The 17728-nt window shown below is 38.0% G+C and overlaps 1 protein-coding gene across 8 annotated transcripts in view; it reads left to right on the top strand.

Annotated features, from left to right (window-relative positions):
- RABGAP1L (RAB GTPase activating protein 1 like) overlaps positions 1-17728 on the top strand; it is a 765799-nt gene that overhangs the window by 132699 nt on the left and 615372 nt on the right. For all 8 annotated transcript variants that reach the window (XM_032317419.1, XM_032317418.1, XM_032317421.1 and 5 more), the window contains 2 exons: positions 5432-5534; positions 8172-8338. In XM_032317419.1, coding sequence (XP_032173310.1) covers positions 5432-5534; positions 8172-8338 — 270 coding nt within the window. The remainder of the gene's footprint in view (positions 1-5431; positions 5535-8171; positions 8339-17728) is intronic.

Genomic DNA, 17728 nt, shown 5'->3' with positions numbered 1-17728 from the left:
GAGTTTCAAGTAACTATGAAATAGTAAAATATAAAGTGACTTAACTGGGATTTTTATATTTAGTGACAGCAAGCCCTACATATTTTAATCTCTTCAGCTGAGTGTTGAAAATGTCAATTAAATAGCACCAATTCTATCAACTTTTTCTTCAGGTTATATCATGCTGATGTCACATTGATTTTCTAGTGGTCTTACTGGAAATGGTTTGTTCAGCCCTTTGAGCACATAACTGTGAGCCAGGCATTGTGGGAAGTGCTGGGTTTACAGATATGGTAAAACATAGCTCTTAGCATCTGTGGGTTTATAGATTTTTTGATAAAAAACAGATCTCTTAAGTATGTAACTATGGCAGTGGGTTAAGTTCTCTACTAGCGTTGATACAATGAGCCACAGAGATCTAGAGGAAGCATTTCATGAAAAGTTACACTGAATGTGAAACGAATTAGCTATTGAGCCACCTCTCTTCCATCCCTCTTTACAACATATCAGTAATACAGGTGGTTTTACCTAAGGCAAGCCATAGCATTTTGGAGTCCTGAAAATTCCATGAGGAGGTAGTTAATAACACAGGTTCCTAGGTCTTAGAATTTTTCAGAGTTTAAAAGATTAAGGTGAAACCATGGCAGAGATTTTTTTTAAATAAAACCTGAATGCAGATTATAGAGTTACAGATTGGCATGAACTTCTGAGGCCCCTTGTTCTTGAGTGTCTTACTTGAAGAGCAGTTCTCCTCTTTGAAGAGTCCATACTGAAATCAAAGGGCTAGTCAGCACTGAAGCTTCTGTTCAAAAATAGTTGGTAGAAGTGGGAGGGTTTGTTTCTGCAATTATCAAGAATTGTGATTTGTTATTGATCTTTGTGTTATCTTTAATACATGGTTATTGAGCTTTGGCTAGACTATATTTCATAAAAAGGAACTTATTACTTATAATGAAGACTATGGGACAATTCTGGTTACTACAAAGTTATTTCCTTATAATCACCTGAAATCATATTCCTTATATCTTTGCCTAATTAGTTTTAGTTCTGTCCTCTAGAGCAAGATATTCTTCTGACTCATTCAAATATGTGAATACTTAGAAAACAAATTTCGCTTTCTTATACTTGATTCTGATAAATTTTGGAAAATCCTGCAATTATGTTTAATTTTAGAATTTGTGAGACTTTTCTGTTTATCTTGAATAATTTTTAAACAATGCTGACTTTTCTTCCCTTTGAATATTTTCTAGTAACATGAATTGAGACTTTTTAAAAAAGATTTTATTTATTTATTTGACAGAGATCTCAAGTAGGCAGGGAGGCAGGTAGAGAGAGAGAGAGGAAGACGCAGGCTCCCCGCTAAGCAGAGAGTCCGATGTTGGGGCTCAATCCCAGGACCCCAGGACCATGACCTGAGCTGAAGACAGAAGCTTTAACCCACTGGGCCACCCAGGCACCCCGAATTGAGACCTTTTATAAATTTATACATTTAATTTAGTATAAGATCTACATGAAAGAGAAAGTCCAATTTATAAGTGAAACTAATTTTCTAGTCAAACAGCTAGATTACTCATATATATATATAGAGAGAGAGAGAGAGAGGGAGAGAGTATATAAACAAAATATACACAGTATTATATACAGTATATAAACAAAGTCTTCTATAAATAAAATTGAGTTTTGGGGGATACAAATAAGAGATTCAGTTTTCTTCTAGTAGTGAGAATATTTTCGATACTGTTGGTGAGGAAAGATTTTCCTTTACCCTTCAAGGTTCTTTTGGCTGGTCTAGGAATTAAATTGACAAGAGACAGATTAGCAGGAGAAAACTGAATTTAATTACATATGTATGGGTGCTCCATAAGAATATGATGCCTGTAGGTAGTCAGACAACAAGGCTTATATGCCATTCTAAACTAAGGAGAAGGGTTAGAAGTTGAGGACTTCGAGGGAAGGAAGATAATTCAAAGAAAATGAAAAAAGTAAATGTTTGGCAAACGTGTTTGTGAGACCACTCAGAAACAATGGGACATAGGAATTTTAACAAACAGACTGCCCATTTTCTCCCTGACTACCTCACCTACTTTATTTTATACTGTAGTTATCTAGGGTGACCATAAGGGGGAGGTTAAAGGTTCTTCCTCAGCCTTTATTTTTTATTTTTTATTTTTTTTAAATAAGCAGCGTGAAAATAACCCACATGCCAAAGAGATAGATTTTGTGTGGCAAAGTTTGCTTCCCTATATGAAACTAGAGAAAGCCTAACAGCAAGGTACCAAGAGCTGAAAACTCAGTAGAGGCAGGTTTCTTGGAACTGGAATGCAATTTAAAAGTCCTAGAAATGCCTCAGATAGTTTGTGGATCTTTACAATTAACCATTTATTGACACTAGACTAGTAGCTGGTCTCACAGTTCAATATACACGATTACACTGTAATCCAGTAAGCTCATAATCTGTATGTGTAAAAAAAGCAGTAAGATTTTCATGAAACAGTTCTTACCCTGTACACGTGTAAGGAACTCTGCTATTTTTTTCTTCTACTTAATTAAAAAGTCTTGTCATAATGTACTAAGTTGATTTTAGGACCCACAAATGGGTGACCAACTGGTTTTTGGAAAACATTAGCTTGTTAGTTCTCTAGAGTCAGGATCATTTAGTTTTGTTTTCTCTGCTGGATACTTACAGGCAAAGACCACAACTTAGAGTAAACTTGCATTTGCTTAAAGAATGGGTGGATTAGCCTGAACTTACTTTTTTTTTTTTTTTTTTTACTTTTTCTGTGTGTTATGTCTTTTCAGCACCATGTGTCTGCTTTACCCCACCATCTGCCTACTTGACCTCATAGCTTAAGCTTGCTCATTACTTGACAATAGTTCATCTGTGGCTACTCTGTGATTCCCTGGCCTCTCCCTCATGGCTTTTCTGCCCATGTTCCCACTGCAAACTGCCACATTCTGTCTGTATTTCCTAATTTATTTTCCTAAGAGGAGGGCATCTAGTGGTTCCATCCTGGCCTAGTTTGAACAGAGACTTGTTGTCCAGATGTCCCTTACCTGCTGTTCCTGATTTTGTCAGCCCTGCTTGTGGTAGGCGCAGAGGAGTCAGGAGGAACTCTTCAGCAAAGATAATTGAAGAAGTATCTCTCTCTCTCTCTCTCTTTTTAAAGATGTATTTATTTTAGAGAGAGAGTGAAAGGTAGAGTGAGCAGGGGAGGGACAGAGGCAGAGGGAGAGAAATCCTCAAGCAGGCTCTCCTCTGAGTTTGAGCCTGACTTGGAGCTTGATCCCACAAACCCCAAGAGAGTCAGACACCAGGAGCCCCAAGAAGTATCTTTATAAGAGATTGGGAGCAAGCCAGTCTGTATAATGGATATGTCTAGTTCAGAAACAAAAGTGTCATACTTGATGAGGAGAAACTTGTATTGAGGGCTTTTGATGTGTAAGACAGTGTTATTGTGGTGGTATGAGGACTACAAAGACATAAAGCTATGGTTGTTGAATTAGGCTGTTATGGTTACAAGGGACAAAGATGCACTTAGAGCACCTTAGAGACAGGAGAGGTTATTGATCTTCATGAAATCGTATGGAACCCTGCAGAGTGGTCTCTGCTATCTAGACTCTTCTGTCTGCCTCACCTCCCCGCAGAGGCTTACTCTTTCTTTGAGTCTCTTTATAGTTGGGCTCCTGCTCTTTTTCCACCCCTGCTCCTGCCTCTGGTGCTCTGCCCCCCTCTTTCTGTACCTCCTTCCCCATCTCTCTCTTTCCTTCCTTCACCTTCCCTTTCTCCTTTCGCCTTTTCCTCCCTTTCCTCCTCTCTCCCTCCCTGCCCATCTCTGCTCTTCTCTCTTTGTTCCTCACTCTTCCTCCCTCCTTCCTGCCTCCCAGTATGTGCCTTTGTATCTGGACTCCATGATTATTTTTAATGAATTTTTTGTTTTCTCCATTTCTCTCTTACCAATTAGCAGTTTCCTAGTACTCTGCTGCTTTTTATATAGTCTTTCCTACTTTACAATTTCTGTTACCTTGTCACTTCATTTGATGTGTGACCTGTCAGGGCCTGACTTCTTAAAATCTTACAGCTCCGCTGCTAACTGCCCATTTTGCTTTGTATTTGTCGATTGGAAGAAATATTTTGATTGGACTAGCTATCTTTTTGGACTCAAGCACAGCACAGCTCTTTCCAGAAATGGATTGGGCTTTTTGGGAGGCCAGATTCTCGATCTGAATGGGGGTCTAGATAGGTAGAGAGGATTAAGAGATAGGTAGAGAGGATTAAGAGATAGGTAGAGAGGATTAAGCGTAGGGAGGGAGGGAGAGAGGAAGGCGTGGAGAGACAGATGGAGACCGAGAATGAAGATGAATATATGAATGTGGTGATGGTGCTGTGTGAGTGTCCTTTCCACGGCCTTGAGTGTACTTTATCTCCAGAACTCAGGGTTCCTACACTCAAGCTGACCACCAATACACTAGGAAAATAGACATTGTAATCACCAGCATCTGTGTGGGGGTAAAATTGAAAAAAAGGCTTTTCTCTTTGTTTTCGTCTGACCCCTTTCATCACTCTTTTCATAAAATGAGGAAATGGCTACAGAGAATTTAAAGTACTGTAGACAGCACTCTCTTGCAAGTGCGCATGCTTGTATGCTGTGTGCTGTTCTCCCATGGGAACACCTCTAACTGCCCCCTCCACGCAATACATACGCACAGCTGCATGGGATCCTGCTTTCACTGTGGGAGCTGCTGGCTGCTTCAGCAGAGTCAGGAGTGCGCTGGTGGACACCTTAAGGGGTGGAGGAGATGAAGAAGGGGAGGACAGAAGGGAAGGGGGGGAGCAAGTAAAAAGGTCAAAGGGAGACGGTCAACTTGGGTGTTGACTACAAACCTTTATTAGTCTCCTAGCATTGATTACTGATCGTAAGAAAGTGTACACATACATAGATGATCGAAAAGTTTCAAATTTGAGAGGTGTTGTGATAAAATAAATGAATATTTTAAGAATATATTATAAATTAAAATGGCAGTAAAATGCTAACTGCTTTTCCTTTGATTAGCTATTAGTTCAGTTAAAATATCTTCAGTGAGATCTATTCTATAGTTGTAATAGAAACTAGACATACTCGTATGCTTTAAGTATGTGAAATTTTGACAAGCATCCTAAGATAAACCTAAATATAACTTCATACCAATTTGCTTTTGTGGGTCAGCATATAAAGGTGTACCTTCTTTTAGCCAAGAGGTATGGTATCTAAATAGAAACTCTGAGGAAAGCTGTAAGAAAATTTAATATTGAAAGAAATGCTTTCATAGGGTGACAAAAATTTTACCCCCCAAAATCCCATTTGATTGTAAGTCCAAATTTTAATAAATTTGATTGCTTAAAGTAATATATAACTTAAAATGTTGATTTTCTTGATATTTATATTCTCAGTGATTTCTTTCTGAACTTTTCTAGGAATCCATGGGCAAGAGCTATGATGGGAGGGCTTACGTTATTACTGGCATGTGGAACCCCAATATACCAATATTTCTGGCACTTAATGAAGAAACCCCAAAAGGTAAATTTTCTCAGAGGATTCATTATTACTTGCTTTAAATTTTATATTATGGTCAATGTTGTTTTGCTGCATTTTTTGAAATTCTAGTGCTTATTTAAAGTGAAGTTATTCTCATTTAGATTTTAAAGTTTTTTTTTTCCTTGAGAGATTTTATTTATTTGACAGACAGAGATCACAAGTAGGCAGAGAGGCAGGCAGAGAGAGAGGAAGGGAAGCAGGGTCCCCGCCGAGCAGAGAGCCGATGCGGGGCTTGATCCCAGGACCCTTTGCCCGAAGGCAAAGGCTTTAACCCACTGAGCCACCCAGTCGCCCCTAGATTTTAAAGTTTTTTAATACTTTATGCATTTATGGGGAAAACGTCAACTATTCAAACGAATCTACCCCAAAGCTATGTGAATTAGTTTTATTAGATTACATAGAAAGTATTTGGTGTTTGTGTTTCATATGTTATCATAGAATTATTTGAGGGCAATGACAGACACAAACAACTGTCCCACCCAGGTGCTCCTGTTTGGTCTTCTATTAAGGGATTATGTACTTTAAAGTTTATTTCCTCTATTAAAATAAACTTTCTATAATATTATATTAAAATAATATTTTTGGGGTGCTGGGTGGTCAACTCTTGATTCTTTTGAGGTCATGATCTCCTGGGTTATGAGATCAAACCTGTGTGGGGCTCCAATCTCAGGGGAAGCTTGCTTCGGATTTTCTCCCTTTGCCTCTCCTCCCCGTCGTGTGTGCACATGCATGTGTGTGCTCTCTCTTTCAAATAAGTAAGTCTTAAAAAATATTCTTACTCGAAAGATAATGTATTTTATTTTATTTTTAAAAAGATTTTATTTACTTGACAGAGACACACAGCAAGAGAGGAAACACAAGCAGTGGGAGAGGGAGAGGGAGAACCAGGCTCTCCGCTGAGCAGGGAGCCCAACGTGGGGCTTGATCCCGGACCCTGGGATCATGACCTGAGCCAAAGGCAGATGCTTAACAACTGAGCCACCGAGGCGCCCCAACATAATATATTTTAAATGTAAAATTATTTCATAAGGCAGAAAAAACACCTGATTTCTAAAATTTCCAAATGATATCCTTGAGATTATAAATTACTCAGAGGATTCATGAATCAGAGTTTGATTTTTTACAGGGGAAGTTGAAGTTCTAGAGATGAAATGTCTTGGATCTTTTTACTAAATCACCAAGTTGTGTATTCTGTTTTATGTTTTGTGTTATTGTCTCTTAAACTTTGACAGTGCTCCCCTTGGACTTTTAAGGCCTACCAGGGCAAGTACAATGTCTAGAGAATCTTTGTTTCTCTTGAATTGGCAGGTAGAATTTATTTAGAAAGAATGTAATCATTTTTTGTTGAATTTGATATTAATAGAAGTACAGTTGATGTGTATAAATGTTGTATTTTTTTTTAAACATTGTTGAAGGTTTCTTCTAATGATGGGCTTATTTGAACTTTAACTGAGAACTAAAAATGCTGGACGAAGTGAATTTTAAAAATACTTCAGAAGTGGGGCACCTGGGTGACTCAGTGGGTTAAGCCTCTGCCTTCAGCTGCTTCCCCCCCCCTCTGACTGCCTCTCTCCCTACTTGTGATCTCTCTCTCTCTGTCAAATAAATAAATAAAATATTTAAAAAAATATTTCAAAAGTAACAAAGAAATGACGATATGGATTAGCCAAACCAGAGACTGCAAAACCCAATGAGGGGTGCCTGGATGGCTCAGTCAGAGGGTGAGACTCTTATTCTCAGGGTCAAGAGTTCAAGTCCCATGTTGGACATGGAGCCTACTTAAGAAAAAAAAAAAGAAAAAGAAAAAAAAAAAAGAACCACCCCCCTGCCCACTGAATCTCAAGCAGGGTATATAAAATAAAACCCGTATTTCAACCTATCATGTTGAAACTAAAGAAAACCAATAGACACTAGCCCAGAAGATTCTAGATTCTTATTAAAGGAAGGCTGTGGCCAAGTAAACACTTTAAATAATAACTGAAATTTTGACTCATAGCACTATACTCGTGCCTAAAACTACTTGCCAGGCTCTGATACAGATCTGTAACTGTACAGAACTATTTCATCAGAGCCTTAGTGATTTTCCTGAGCATGTTGTTGAGGGGACAACGAGGATTCCGACAGATCTCCAGGGACTTCCCTTAAATCACACAACATTTAAATATTCATTTAAATAGCATGTTCCAATACAAACAATATAGTGAAGGTTGAGAGTCTCTTCTGATTTGACGGTTCTTTCCATGCAACTCACCAAAGTGAATAATTTCTTCTATCCCTTTTTATAAGATAAAAGGACAAATCCTATAAATTTCTAGAGGCATTCTGGGAAGGAAAGATAGTTTTAGTTTAAAAGATATTCTGAATATTTTACCTAATTTTTATATTAAGAACCTGATCCGGGGAAGGAAAATTAAGTTTTCAGAGGTGATTTTGACCATTGATTTAGATAGGGTCATGAGTATTGAGAAACATACTTGGAGAACGTAGTCATCTATTTAATCAAAGCTATAATACAACATTTACAATTAAACACAGAAAATGACAATCTGATTGGAAAGAACCTTCTTGGGAAAACTTAACAACAAAGCCAGCATGACATACAGTAAATTTCTGCCACAGATAAGCGAGTGTACATGACGGTGGCAGTGGATATGGTCGTCACAGAGGTCGTGGAGCCTGTGCGCTTCCTTCTGGAGACAGTAGTACGTGTGTACCCTGCGAATGAGCGGTTTTGGTATTTCAGCAGGAAGACTTTCACGGAGACTTTCTTCATGAGGTTGAAACAGGTAGGGTCTTTTTTTCCTTACTTGTAATAACCTATATATATATTTTCTATTTTTTAAAAATTATTTTTATTAATATATAATGTATTATTAGCCCCAGGGGTAAAGGTCTGTGAATCATCAGGTTACACATTTCACAGTACCCACCATAACACATTTTCTATTCTTTTTTAACACCAAGATAATTTCTTAAGTAGTGATAAAAAGTGACAAAAACTGAGAGGGGGAGGAGTCAAGATGGCGGAGAAGTAGCAGGCTGAGACTACTTCAGCTAGCCGGAGATCAGCTAGATAGCTTATCTAAAGATTGCAAACACCTGAAAATCCATCGGCAGATCGAAGAGAAGAACAGCAATTCTGGAAACAGAAAAACAACCACTTTCTGAAAGGTAGGACCGGCGGAGAAGTGAATCCAAAGCGACAGGAAGATAGACCCCGGGGGGAGGGGCCGGCTCCCGGCAAGCGGCAGAGCAACGGAGCACAAAATCAGGACTTTTAAAAGTCTGTTCCGCTGAGGGACATCGCCCCAGAGGCTAAACCGGGGTGAAGCCCACGCGGGGTCAGCGTGGCCTCAGGTCCCGCAGGGTCACAGAAGGATCGGGGGTGTCTGAGTGTCACAGAGCTTGCGGGTATTGGAACGGGAAAGCCGGCTACAGAGACAGAGCCGACAGTGAGCTCACAGCTTGGGGTTACCTTGAACCGGTCGCAGGCTGCGTGAGCTCGGAGCGCGGCTGGAGGTCAGGCAGACGGGAGTAACTGGGCGCTGTTCTCTGAGGGCGCACTGAGGAGTGGGGCCCTGGGCTCTCGGCTCCTCCGGGGCGGAGACCAGGAGGCCGCCATTTGTATTCCCCGTCCTCCGGAACTCTACGGAAAGCGCTCAGGGAACAAAAGCTCCTGAAAGCAAACCCGAGCGGATTACTCACCCCGGCCCCTGCTAAGGGCGATGCAATTCCGCCTGGGGCAAAGACACTTGAGAATCACTACAACAGGCCTCCCCCAGAAGATCAACAAGAAATCCAGCCGATACCAAGTTCATCTACCAAGGAGTGCGGTTTCAATACCAAGGAGAGCAGCAGAATTCCAGAGGAGGAGAAAGCAAAGCACGGAACTCATGGATTTTTCCCTGTGATTTTTTTTACTCTTGCAGTTAATTTAATTTTTTTCTTTTTCATTTTTTGTTTTTTTTCTCGCCTTCTGGTAAAATTTTTTTTTTAACTTTTACCTTTTTCTTTTTTAACGTTTTTTAACCAGTTTATCTAATATATATATTTTTTCTTTTTTATATTTTTGTTATTTGTTTTCTTTTTTATTAAATTCTTTTCTTTTTTTTTTCTTTTTTCTTTTTTTTTTCTTTCTTCCTTTTTGAACCTCTTTTTATCCCCTTTCTCCCCCCTCACGATTTGGGATCTCTTCTAATTTGGTTAAAGCATATTTTCCTGGGGTTGTTGCCACCCTTTTAGTATTTTACTTGCTCCTTCATATACTCTTATCCGGACAAAATGACAAGGCGGAAAAATTCACCACAAAAAAAAAGAACAAGAGGCAGTACCGAAGGCTAGGGACCTAATCAATACAGACATTGGTAATATGTCAGATCTAGAGTTCAGAATGACAATTCTCAAGGTTCTAGCCAGGCTCGAAAAAGGCATGGAAGAAACCCTCTCGGGAGATATAAAAGCCCTTTCTGGAGAAATAAAAGAACTAAAATCTAACCAAGTTGAAATCAAAAAAGCTATTAATGAGGTGCAATCAAAAATGGAGGCTCTCACTGCTAGGATAAATGAGGCAGAAGAAAGAATTAGTGATATAGAAGACCAAATGACAGAGAATAAAGAAGCTGAGCAAAAGAGGGACAAACAGCTACTGGACCACGAGGGGAGAATTCGAGAGATAAGTGACACCATAAGACGAAACAACATTAGAATAATTGGGATTCTAGAAGAAGAAGAAAGAGAGAGGGGAGCAGAAGGTATACTGGAGAGAATTATTGGGGAGAATTTCCCCAATATGGCAAAGGGAACGAGCATCAAAATTCAGGAGGTTCAGAGAACGCCCCTCAAAATCAATAAGAATAGGCCCACAGCCCGTCACCTAATAGTAAAATTTACAAGTCTCAGTTACAAAGAGAAAATCCTGAAAGCAGCCCGGGAAAAGAAGTCTGTAACATACAATGGTAAAAATATTAGATTGGCAGCTGACTTATCCACAGAGACCTGGCAGGCCAGAAAGAGCTGGCATGATATTTTCAGAGCACTAAACGAGAAAAACATGCAGCCAAGAATACTATATCCAGCTAGGCTATCATTGAAAATAGAAGGAGAGATTAAAAGCTTCCAGGACAAACAAAAACTGAAAGAATTTGCAAACACCAAACCAGCTCTACAGGAAATATTGAAAGGGGTCCTCTAAGCAAAGAGAGAGCCTACAAGTGGTAGATCAGAAAGGAACAGAGACCATATACAGTAACAGTCACCTTACAGGCAATACAATGGCACTAAATTCATATCTCTCAATAGTTACCCTGAATGTTAATGGGCTAAATGCCCCTGTCAAAAGACACAGGGTATCAGAATGGATAAAAAAACAAAACCCATCTATATGTTGCCTCCAAGAAACTCATTTTAAGCCCGAAGACACCTCCAGATTTAAAGTGAGGGGGTGGAAAAGAATTTACCATGCTAATGGACATCAGAAGAAAGCAGGAGTGGCAATCCTTAGATCAGATCAATTAGATTTTAAGCCAAAGACTATAATAAGAGATGAGGAAGGACACTATATCATACTCAAAGGGTCTGTCCAACAAGAAGATCTAACAATTTTAAATATCTATGCCCCCAACGTGGGAGCAGCCAACTATATAAACCAGTTAATAACAAAATCAAAGAAACACATCAACAATAATACAATAATAGTAGGGGACTTTAACACTCCCCTCACTGAAATGGACAGATCATCCAAGCAAAAGATCAACAAGGAAATAAAGGCCTTAAACGACACACTGGACCAGATGGACATCACAGATATATTCAGAACATTTCATCCCAAAGGAACAGAATACACATTCTTCTCTAGTGCACATGGAACATTCTCCAGAATAGATCACATCCTCGGTCCTAAATCAGGACTCAACCGGTATCAAAAGATTGGGATCATTCTCTGGATATTTTCAGACCACAATGCTCTAAAGCTAGAACTCAACCACAAAAGGAAGTTTGAAAAGAACCCAAATACATGGAGACTAAACAGCATCCTTCTAAAGAATGAATGGGCCAACCGGGAAATTAAAGAAGAATTGAAAAAAATCATGGAAACAAATGATAATGAAAATTCAACGATTCAAAATCTGTGGGACACAACAAAGGCAGTCCTGAGAGGAAAATATATAGCGGTTCAAGCCTTTCTCAAGAAACAAGAAAGGTCTCAGGTACACAACCTAACCCTACACCTAAAGGAGCTGGAGAAAGAACAAGAAAGAAACCCTAAGCCCAGCAGGAGAAGAGAAATCATAAAGATCAGAGCAGAAATCAATGAAATAGAAACCAAAAAAACAATAGAACAAATCAACGAAACTAGGAGCTGGTTCTTTGAAAGAATTAATAAAATTGATAAACCCCTGGCCCAACTTAACAAAAAGAAAAGAGAAAGGACCCAAATAAATAAAATCATGAACGAAAGAGGAGAGATCACAACTAACACCAAAGAAATACAAACTATTATAAGAACATACTATGAGCAACTCTACACCAATAAATTTGACAATCTGGAAGAAATGGATGCATTCCTAGAAACATATATACTACCACAACTGAACCAGGAAGAAATAGAAAGCCTGAACAGACCCATAACCAGTAAGGAGATTGAAACAGTCATTAAAAATCTCCAAACAAACAAAAGCCCAGGGCTAGATGGCTTCCCGCGGGAATTCTACCAAACATTTAAAGAAGAACTAATTCCTATTCTCCTGAAACTGTTCCAAAAAATAGAAATGGAAGGAAAACTTCCAAACTCATTTTATGAGGCTAGCATCACCTTGATCCCAAAGCCAGACAAGGATCCCATCAAAAAAGAGAGCTATAGACCAATATCCTTGATGAACACAGATGCGAAAATACTCAACAAAATACTAGCCAATAGGATTCAACAGTACATTAAAAGGATTATTCACCACGACCAAGTGGGATTTATTCCAGGGCTGCAAAGTTGGTTGAACATCCGCAAATCAGTCAATGTGATACAACACATCAATAAAAGAAAGAACAAGAACCATATGATACTCTCAATAGATGCTGAAAAAGCATTTGACAAAGTACAGCATCCCTTCCTGATCAAAACTCTTCAAAGTGTAGGGATAGAGGGCACATACCTCAATATCATCAAAGCCATCTATGAAAAACCCACCGCAAATATAATTCTCAATGGAGAAAAACTGAAAGCTTTTCCGCTAAGGTCAGGAACACGGCAGGGATGTCCATTATCACCACTGCTATTCAACATAGTACTAGAGGTCCTAGCCTCAGCAATCAGACAACAAAAGGAAATTAAAGGCATCCAAATCGGCAAAGAAGAAGTCAAATTATCACTCTTCGCAGATGATATGATACTATATGTGGAAAACCCAAAAGACTCCACTCCAAAACTGCTAGAACTTGTACAGGAATTCAGTAAAGTGTCAGGATATAAAATCAATGAACAGAAATCAGTTGCATTTCTCTACACCAACAGCAAGACAGAAGAAAGAGAAATTAAGGAGTCAATCCCATTTACAATTGCACCCAAAAGCATAAGATACCTAGGAATAAACCTAACCAAAGAGGCACAGAATCTATACTCAGAAAACTATAAAGTACTCATGAAAGAAATTGAGGAAGACACAAAGAAATGGAAAAATGTTCCATGCTCCTGGATTGGAAGAATAAATATTGTGAAAATGTCTATGCTACCTAAAGCAATCTACACATTTAAAGCAATTCCTATCAAAGTACCATCCATCTTTTTCAAAGAAATGGAACAAATAATTCTAAAATTTATATGGAACCAGAAAAGACCTCGAATAGCCAAAGGGATATTAAAAAAGAAAGCCAGCGTTGGTGGCATCACAATTCCGGACTTCAAGCTCTATTACAAAGCTGTCATCATCAAGACAGCATGGTACTGGCACAAAAACAGACACATAGATCAATGGAACAGAATAGAGAGCCCAGAAATAGACCCTCAACTCTACAGTCAACTAATCTTCGACAAAGCAGGAAAGAATGTCCAATGGAAAAAAGACAGCCTCTTCAATAAATGGTGCTGGGAAAATTGGACAGCCACATGCAGAAAAATGAAATTGGACCATTTCCTTACACCACACACAAAAATAGACTCAAAATGGATGAAGGACCTCAATGTGCGAAAGGAATCCATCAAAATCCTTGAGGAGAACAGAGGCAGCAACCTCTTTGACCTCAGCCACAGCAACATCTTCCTAGGAACAACGCCAAAGGCAAGGGAAGCAAGGGCAAAAATGAACTATTGGGATTTCATCAAGATCAAAAGCTTTTGCACAGCAAAGGAAACAGTTAACAAAATCAAAAGACAACTTACAGAATGGGAGAAGATATTTGCAAACAACATATCAGATAAAGGACTAGTGTCCAGAATCTATAAAGAACTTAGCAAACTCAACACCCAAAGAACAAATAATCCAATCAAGAAATGGGCAGAGGACATGAACAGACATTTCTGCAAAGAAGACATCCAGATGGCCAACAGACACATGAAAAAGTGCTCCATATCACTCGGCATCAGGGAAATACAAATCAAAACCACAATGAGATATCACCTCACACCAGTCAGAATGGCTAAAATCAACAAGTCAGGAAATGACAGATGCTGGCGAGGATGCGGAGAAAGGGGAACCCTCCTACACTGTTGGTGGGAATGCAAGCTGGTGCAGCCACTCTGGAAAACTGCATGGAGGTTCCTCAAAATGTTGAAAATAGAACTACCCTATGACCCAGCAATTGCACTACTGGGTATTTACCCTAAAGATACAAACGTAGTGATCCGAAGGGGCACGTGCACCCGAATGTTTATAGCAGCAATGTCCACAATAGCCAAACTATGGAAAGAACCTAGATGTCCATCAACAGATGAATGGATCAAGAAGATGTGGTAATTATACACAATGGAATACTATGCAGCCATCAAAAGAAATGAAATCTTGCCATTTGTGACAACATGGATGGAACTAGAGCGTATGATGCTTAGCGAAATAAGTCAAGCAGAGAAGGACAACTATCATATGATCTCCCTGATATGAGGAAGTGGTGATGCAACATGGGGGCTTAAGTGGGTAGGAGAAGAATCAATGAAACAAGATGGGATTGGGAGGGAGACAAACCATAAGTGACTCTTAATCTCACAAAACAAACTGAGGGTTGCTGGGGGGAGGGGGTTTGGGAGAAGGGGGTGGGATTATGGACATTGGGGAGGGTATGTGCTTTGGTGAGTGCTGTGAAGTGTGTAAACCTGGTGATTCACAGACCTGTACCCCTGGGGATAAAAATATATGTTTATAAAAAATAAAAAATTAAAAAAAAAGTGACAAAAACCTATCAAATAATCAAGTGATAGAGTCAACCAATGGAATATTTGAAAAATCTACATCTAGGTCATGTAAATTAAAAAAAAACAGCTCTGTTTAATAAGTATGTACTCTTTTCGCTAGAATCTTGTACTATATATCTGTGAAGTATCCACATACTTAAGAGAAATACTGATTTATATGTATAAAACAACATCCTTTTATAAATATTTATTTAGAACCAAAAAGACAGGGCACAGAAATAGCATATCTTTATAAAGTTATAATTAAAAAAATTTCCAAGTAACACCTGGGTTAATTTTCATAGTTATTTCTACCAAGATATTATATGAATACATTATGTGACTTATCAGTAAGATCATAAAAGTATTTTAATACTTAATTAACAAAAGTGGAGTTTCTCTGACATCCCCAAATTAGGCAATGTTAGTAGGTAAAAATACATAATTTTTGTTTTGTAGTGAAGGAAGACGGTACTAGTGAAAAATAATTTGGATCGTAATAGGGTCTGTTTTGTGAAATGAGGGTAAAATGCTCTATTTGAGTAATGGAAATCCTTTATATACTATTTAGTACTGCCATTTCCCAAATTTAGTCATGCTTGCTGGTGGATAGACTGCAATATGTGAAATGTAATGTGGTAAAAGCAAGTATCAGCACAGTGAACAGATAAAGAAGCTGCTTTTTTCATATAAAAAAAAAAGTCATTGCTCAGTTAGGCTTCATTTACTACATATTTTGAAATTACTGTGTTTTTTGGCTTTCATAAAATTATCAGAGTGATGGTTTGATACAACTTTTATTACTATTTGGATTATTTCCTTTTTTGTAGCATATTCTAAGGAAGAATATATGAACAGTATTCAAAATATTAGCTTCTTGAGTATCTTTGCATATTTTATTATGGAATATTTTCCTTCCTCCCTCCTTTCTTTTCTTTGCTTTTTTGGTAGCTTAATTGTTCTGACTATCAAAGAATTCACTTTTCATTTTGAACTGAAGGATTATTCAGAGTTGTGTGAGAGCAAATAAAGGCTCTATATAGAAAGTGGTCATCATTCTTCCCAGTGACCGTTAATAAATTATGATGTGAATTCTTCCTTCTTGAGACCTGATAAAAAGTTAGCTTCTTCCCATATCTATCTATCTATATATCTTCCCATATCTATATATCTATGTCTGTATACTATATCTATATATCTATCCACACACACATTTATGGCAAGGTAAACAAGAGTACTAAGATTTATGTATTTATATACATTTCAGGAATATATGTATTACAGTAGATTTTTATAATTAAATGTATTTTCATATTTTAAAAACTACTGATGTTGAATGACTGAGTAGCAGGTAGTAAAATATTAAAAATACCGCCCAAGGTCATTTCATGTGATTAAGAAGATTAAATCAGATTTACGTATAATATTCAGCTCTACTAAATGTGAGACAGATGTATTTTTTTATGTTAATTTTTTATTGTGAACAATTTTATGCCACAATATGAGAAAATGTAGATGAAATGGACAAAATCCTCAAAAATACAATTTTTCTAAATGATGGACGTAGGGATAAATAGAAAATCTGAATTGCCATATGTATAAAATATGTTGAATATGCAATTAAAATTTTTCCTACAAAGTGAACTCAGTCTGAATGCCTTCAAACACCTACACACTTATGAAATACAGACACAAACATGTAAACACACACGCACACATACATGCACATACCAAGCTACACAGGCTTCCCCTGAGAATAGAGAAGGAAGGAATACTCCCTGACCACATTTTATCAGGCCAGAAAATAAATTGACGTGAAAACCTGACAGAGAAACTACAAAATGGAAAAACCACAGTAAACTCTCTCACATGAACTCAGATGTAAATTCCTAAACAAAATATTTGCACACAAGATTCAGTGATTTATAAAATGGATAATTATATATCATTACCATGCAGGTATGGTTTTAAGTTGTTATTTAAGTTCCTGTTAGTTAATGTACAGTGTGATACTAGTTTCAGGTGTACAGTGCAGTGATTCAACACTTGCTTACAACATCTGGAGCTCATGACAAGTGCACTGTGAGACTGATTTAAGTGAATATCAAATACGAAGAAGGTGGTTTCTAAGTTTAGTGGTATAATCTGTGTTCAAGAAGAAGAGTGGAAAGCTGTGGAGACTGAAGGCATACCTGCCCTGAGCAGAAATAATGAAAAGGAGGAAAAGAATTGAAATCTATAGAAGTTAAATGAATTATTAAAATTTATATGGATAATTATTGCAAGAATGGAAACTATAACTTCTTACTGAAAGTCATGCTATGCTGCAGGAGGGCTAAACTAGTTTTCTTTCAATATTTCAGAGACTAGGTTGTTTTGTGGCCGTTGATAATAATTTGGAGATGTTAGTCTAGACTAGACAACCTTGGTAGAAAGAAGGAGTTACGTGAGCATCTAATGCAGTTCAGGTTACCTTGGAATCTCTGGGCCCAGGCCATTCCTAACTTAAATGATTCTGGGTGACTGCACTTGCTGAATAACCCCAGAACCAGTTCTCTACTCAAACAGGATTAGGTCAGATTCCTGGGGGATAATAACAAACCAGATGGGATTTGCTGTATTCTGTTCCATTGCTCTTTAGGTCTGTTTTTAGACCAATACCACAGTATGGACCACTATAACTTTTTAGTAATTTTTAAAGTCTGATGTTCTAAGATTTCTGAAGTTTTTCAAAGTTTTTTTTGTCTCTTTCATATTTTTTGTATTCTCTTCAGAATTTTAGAAATAATTTGTCAGTTTGTAG

This window comes from Mustela erminea, chromosome 17 (genome assembly GCF_009829155.1).
Source record: "Mustela erminea isolate mMusErm1 chromosome 17, mMusErm1.Pri, whole genome shotgun sequence".
Lineage (NCBI taxonomy): Eukaryota > Metazoa > Chordata > Mammalia > Carnivora > Mustelidae > Mustela > Mustela erminea.
Note: the sequence above shows the minus strand (reverse complement) of the source record. Positions and strands in the feature narration are given on the sequence as shown.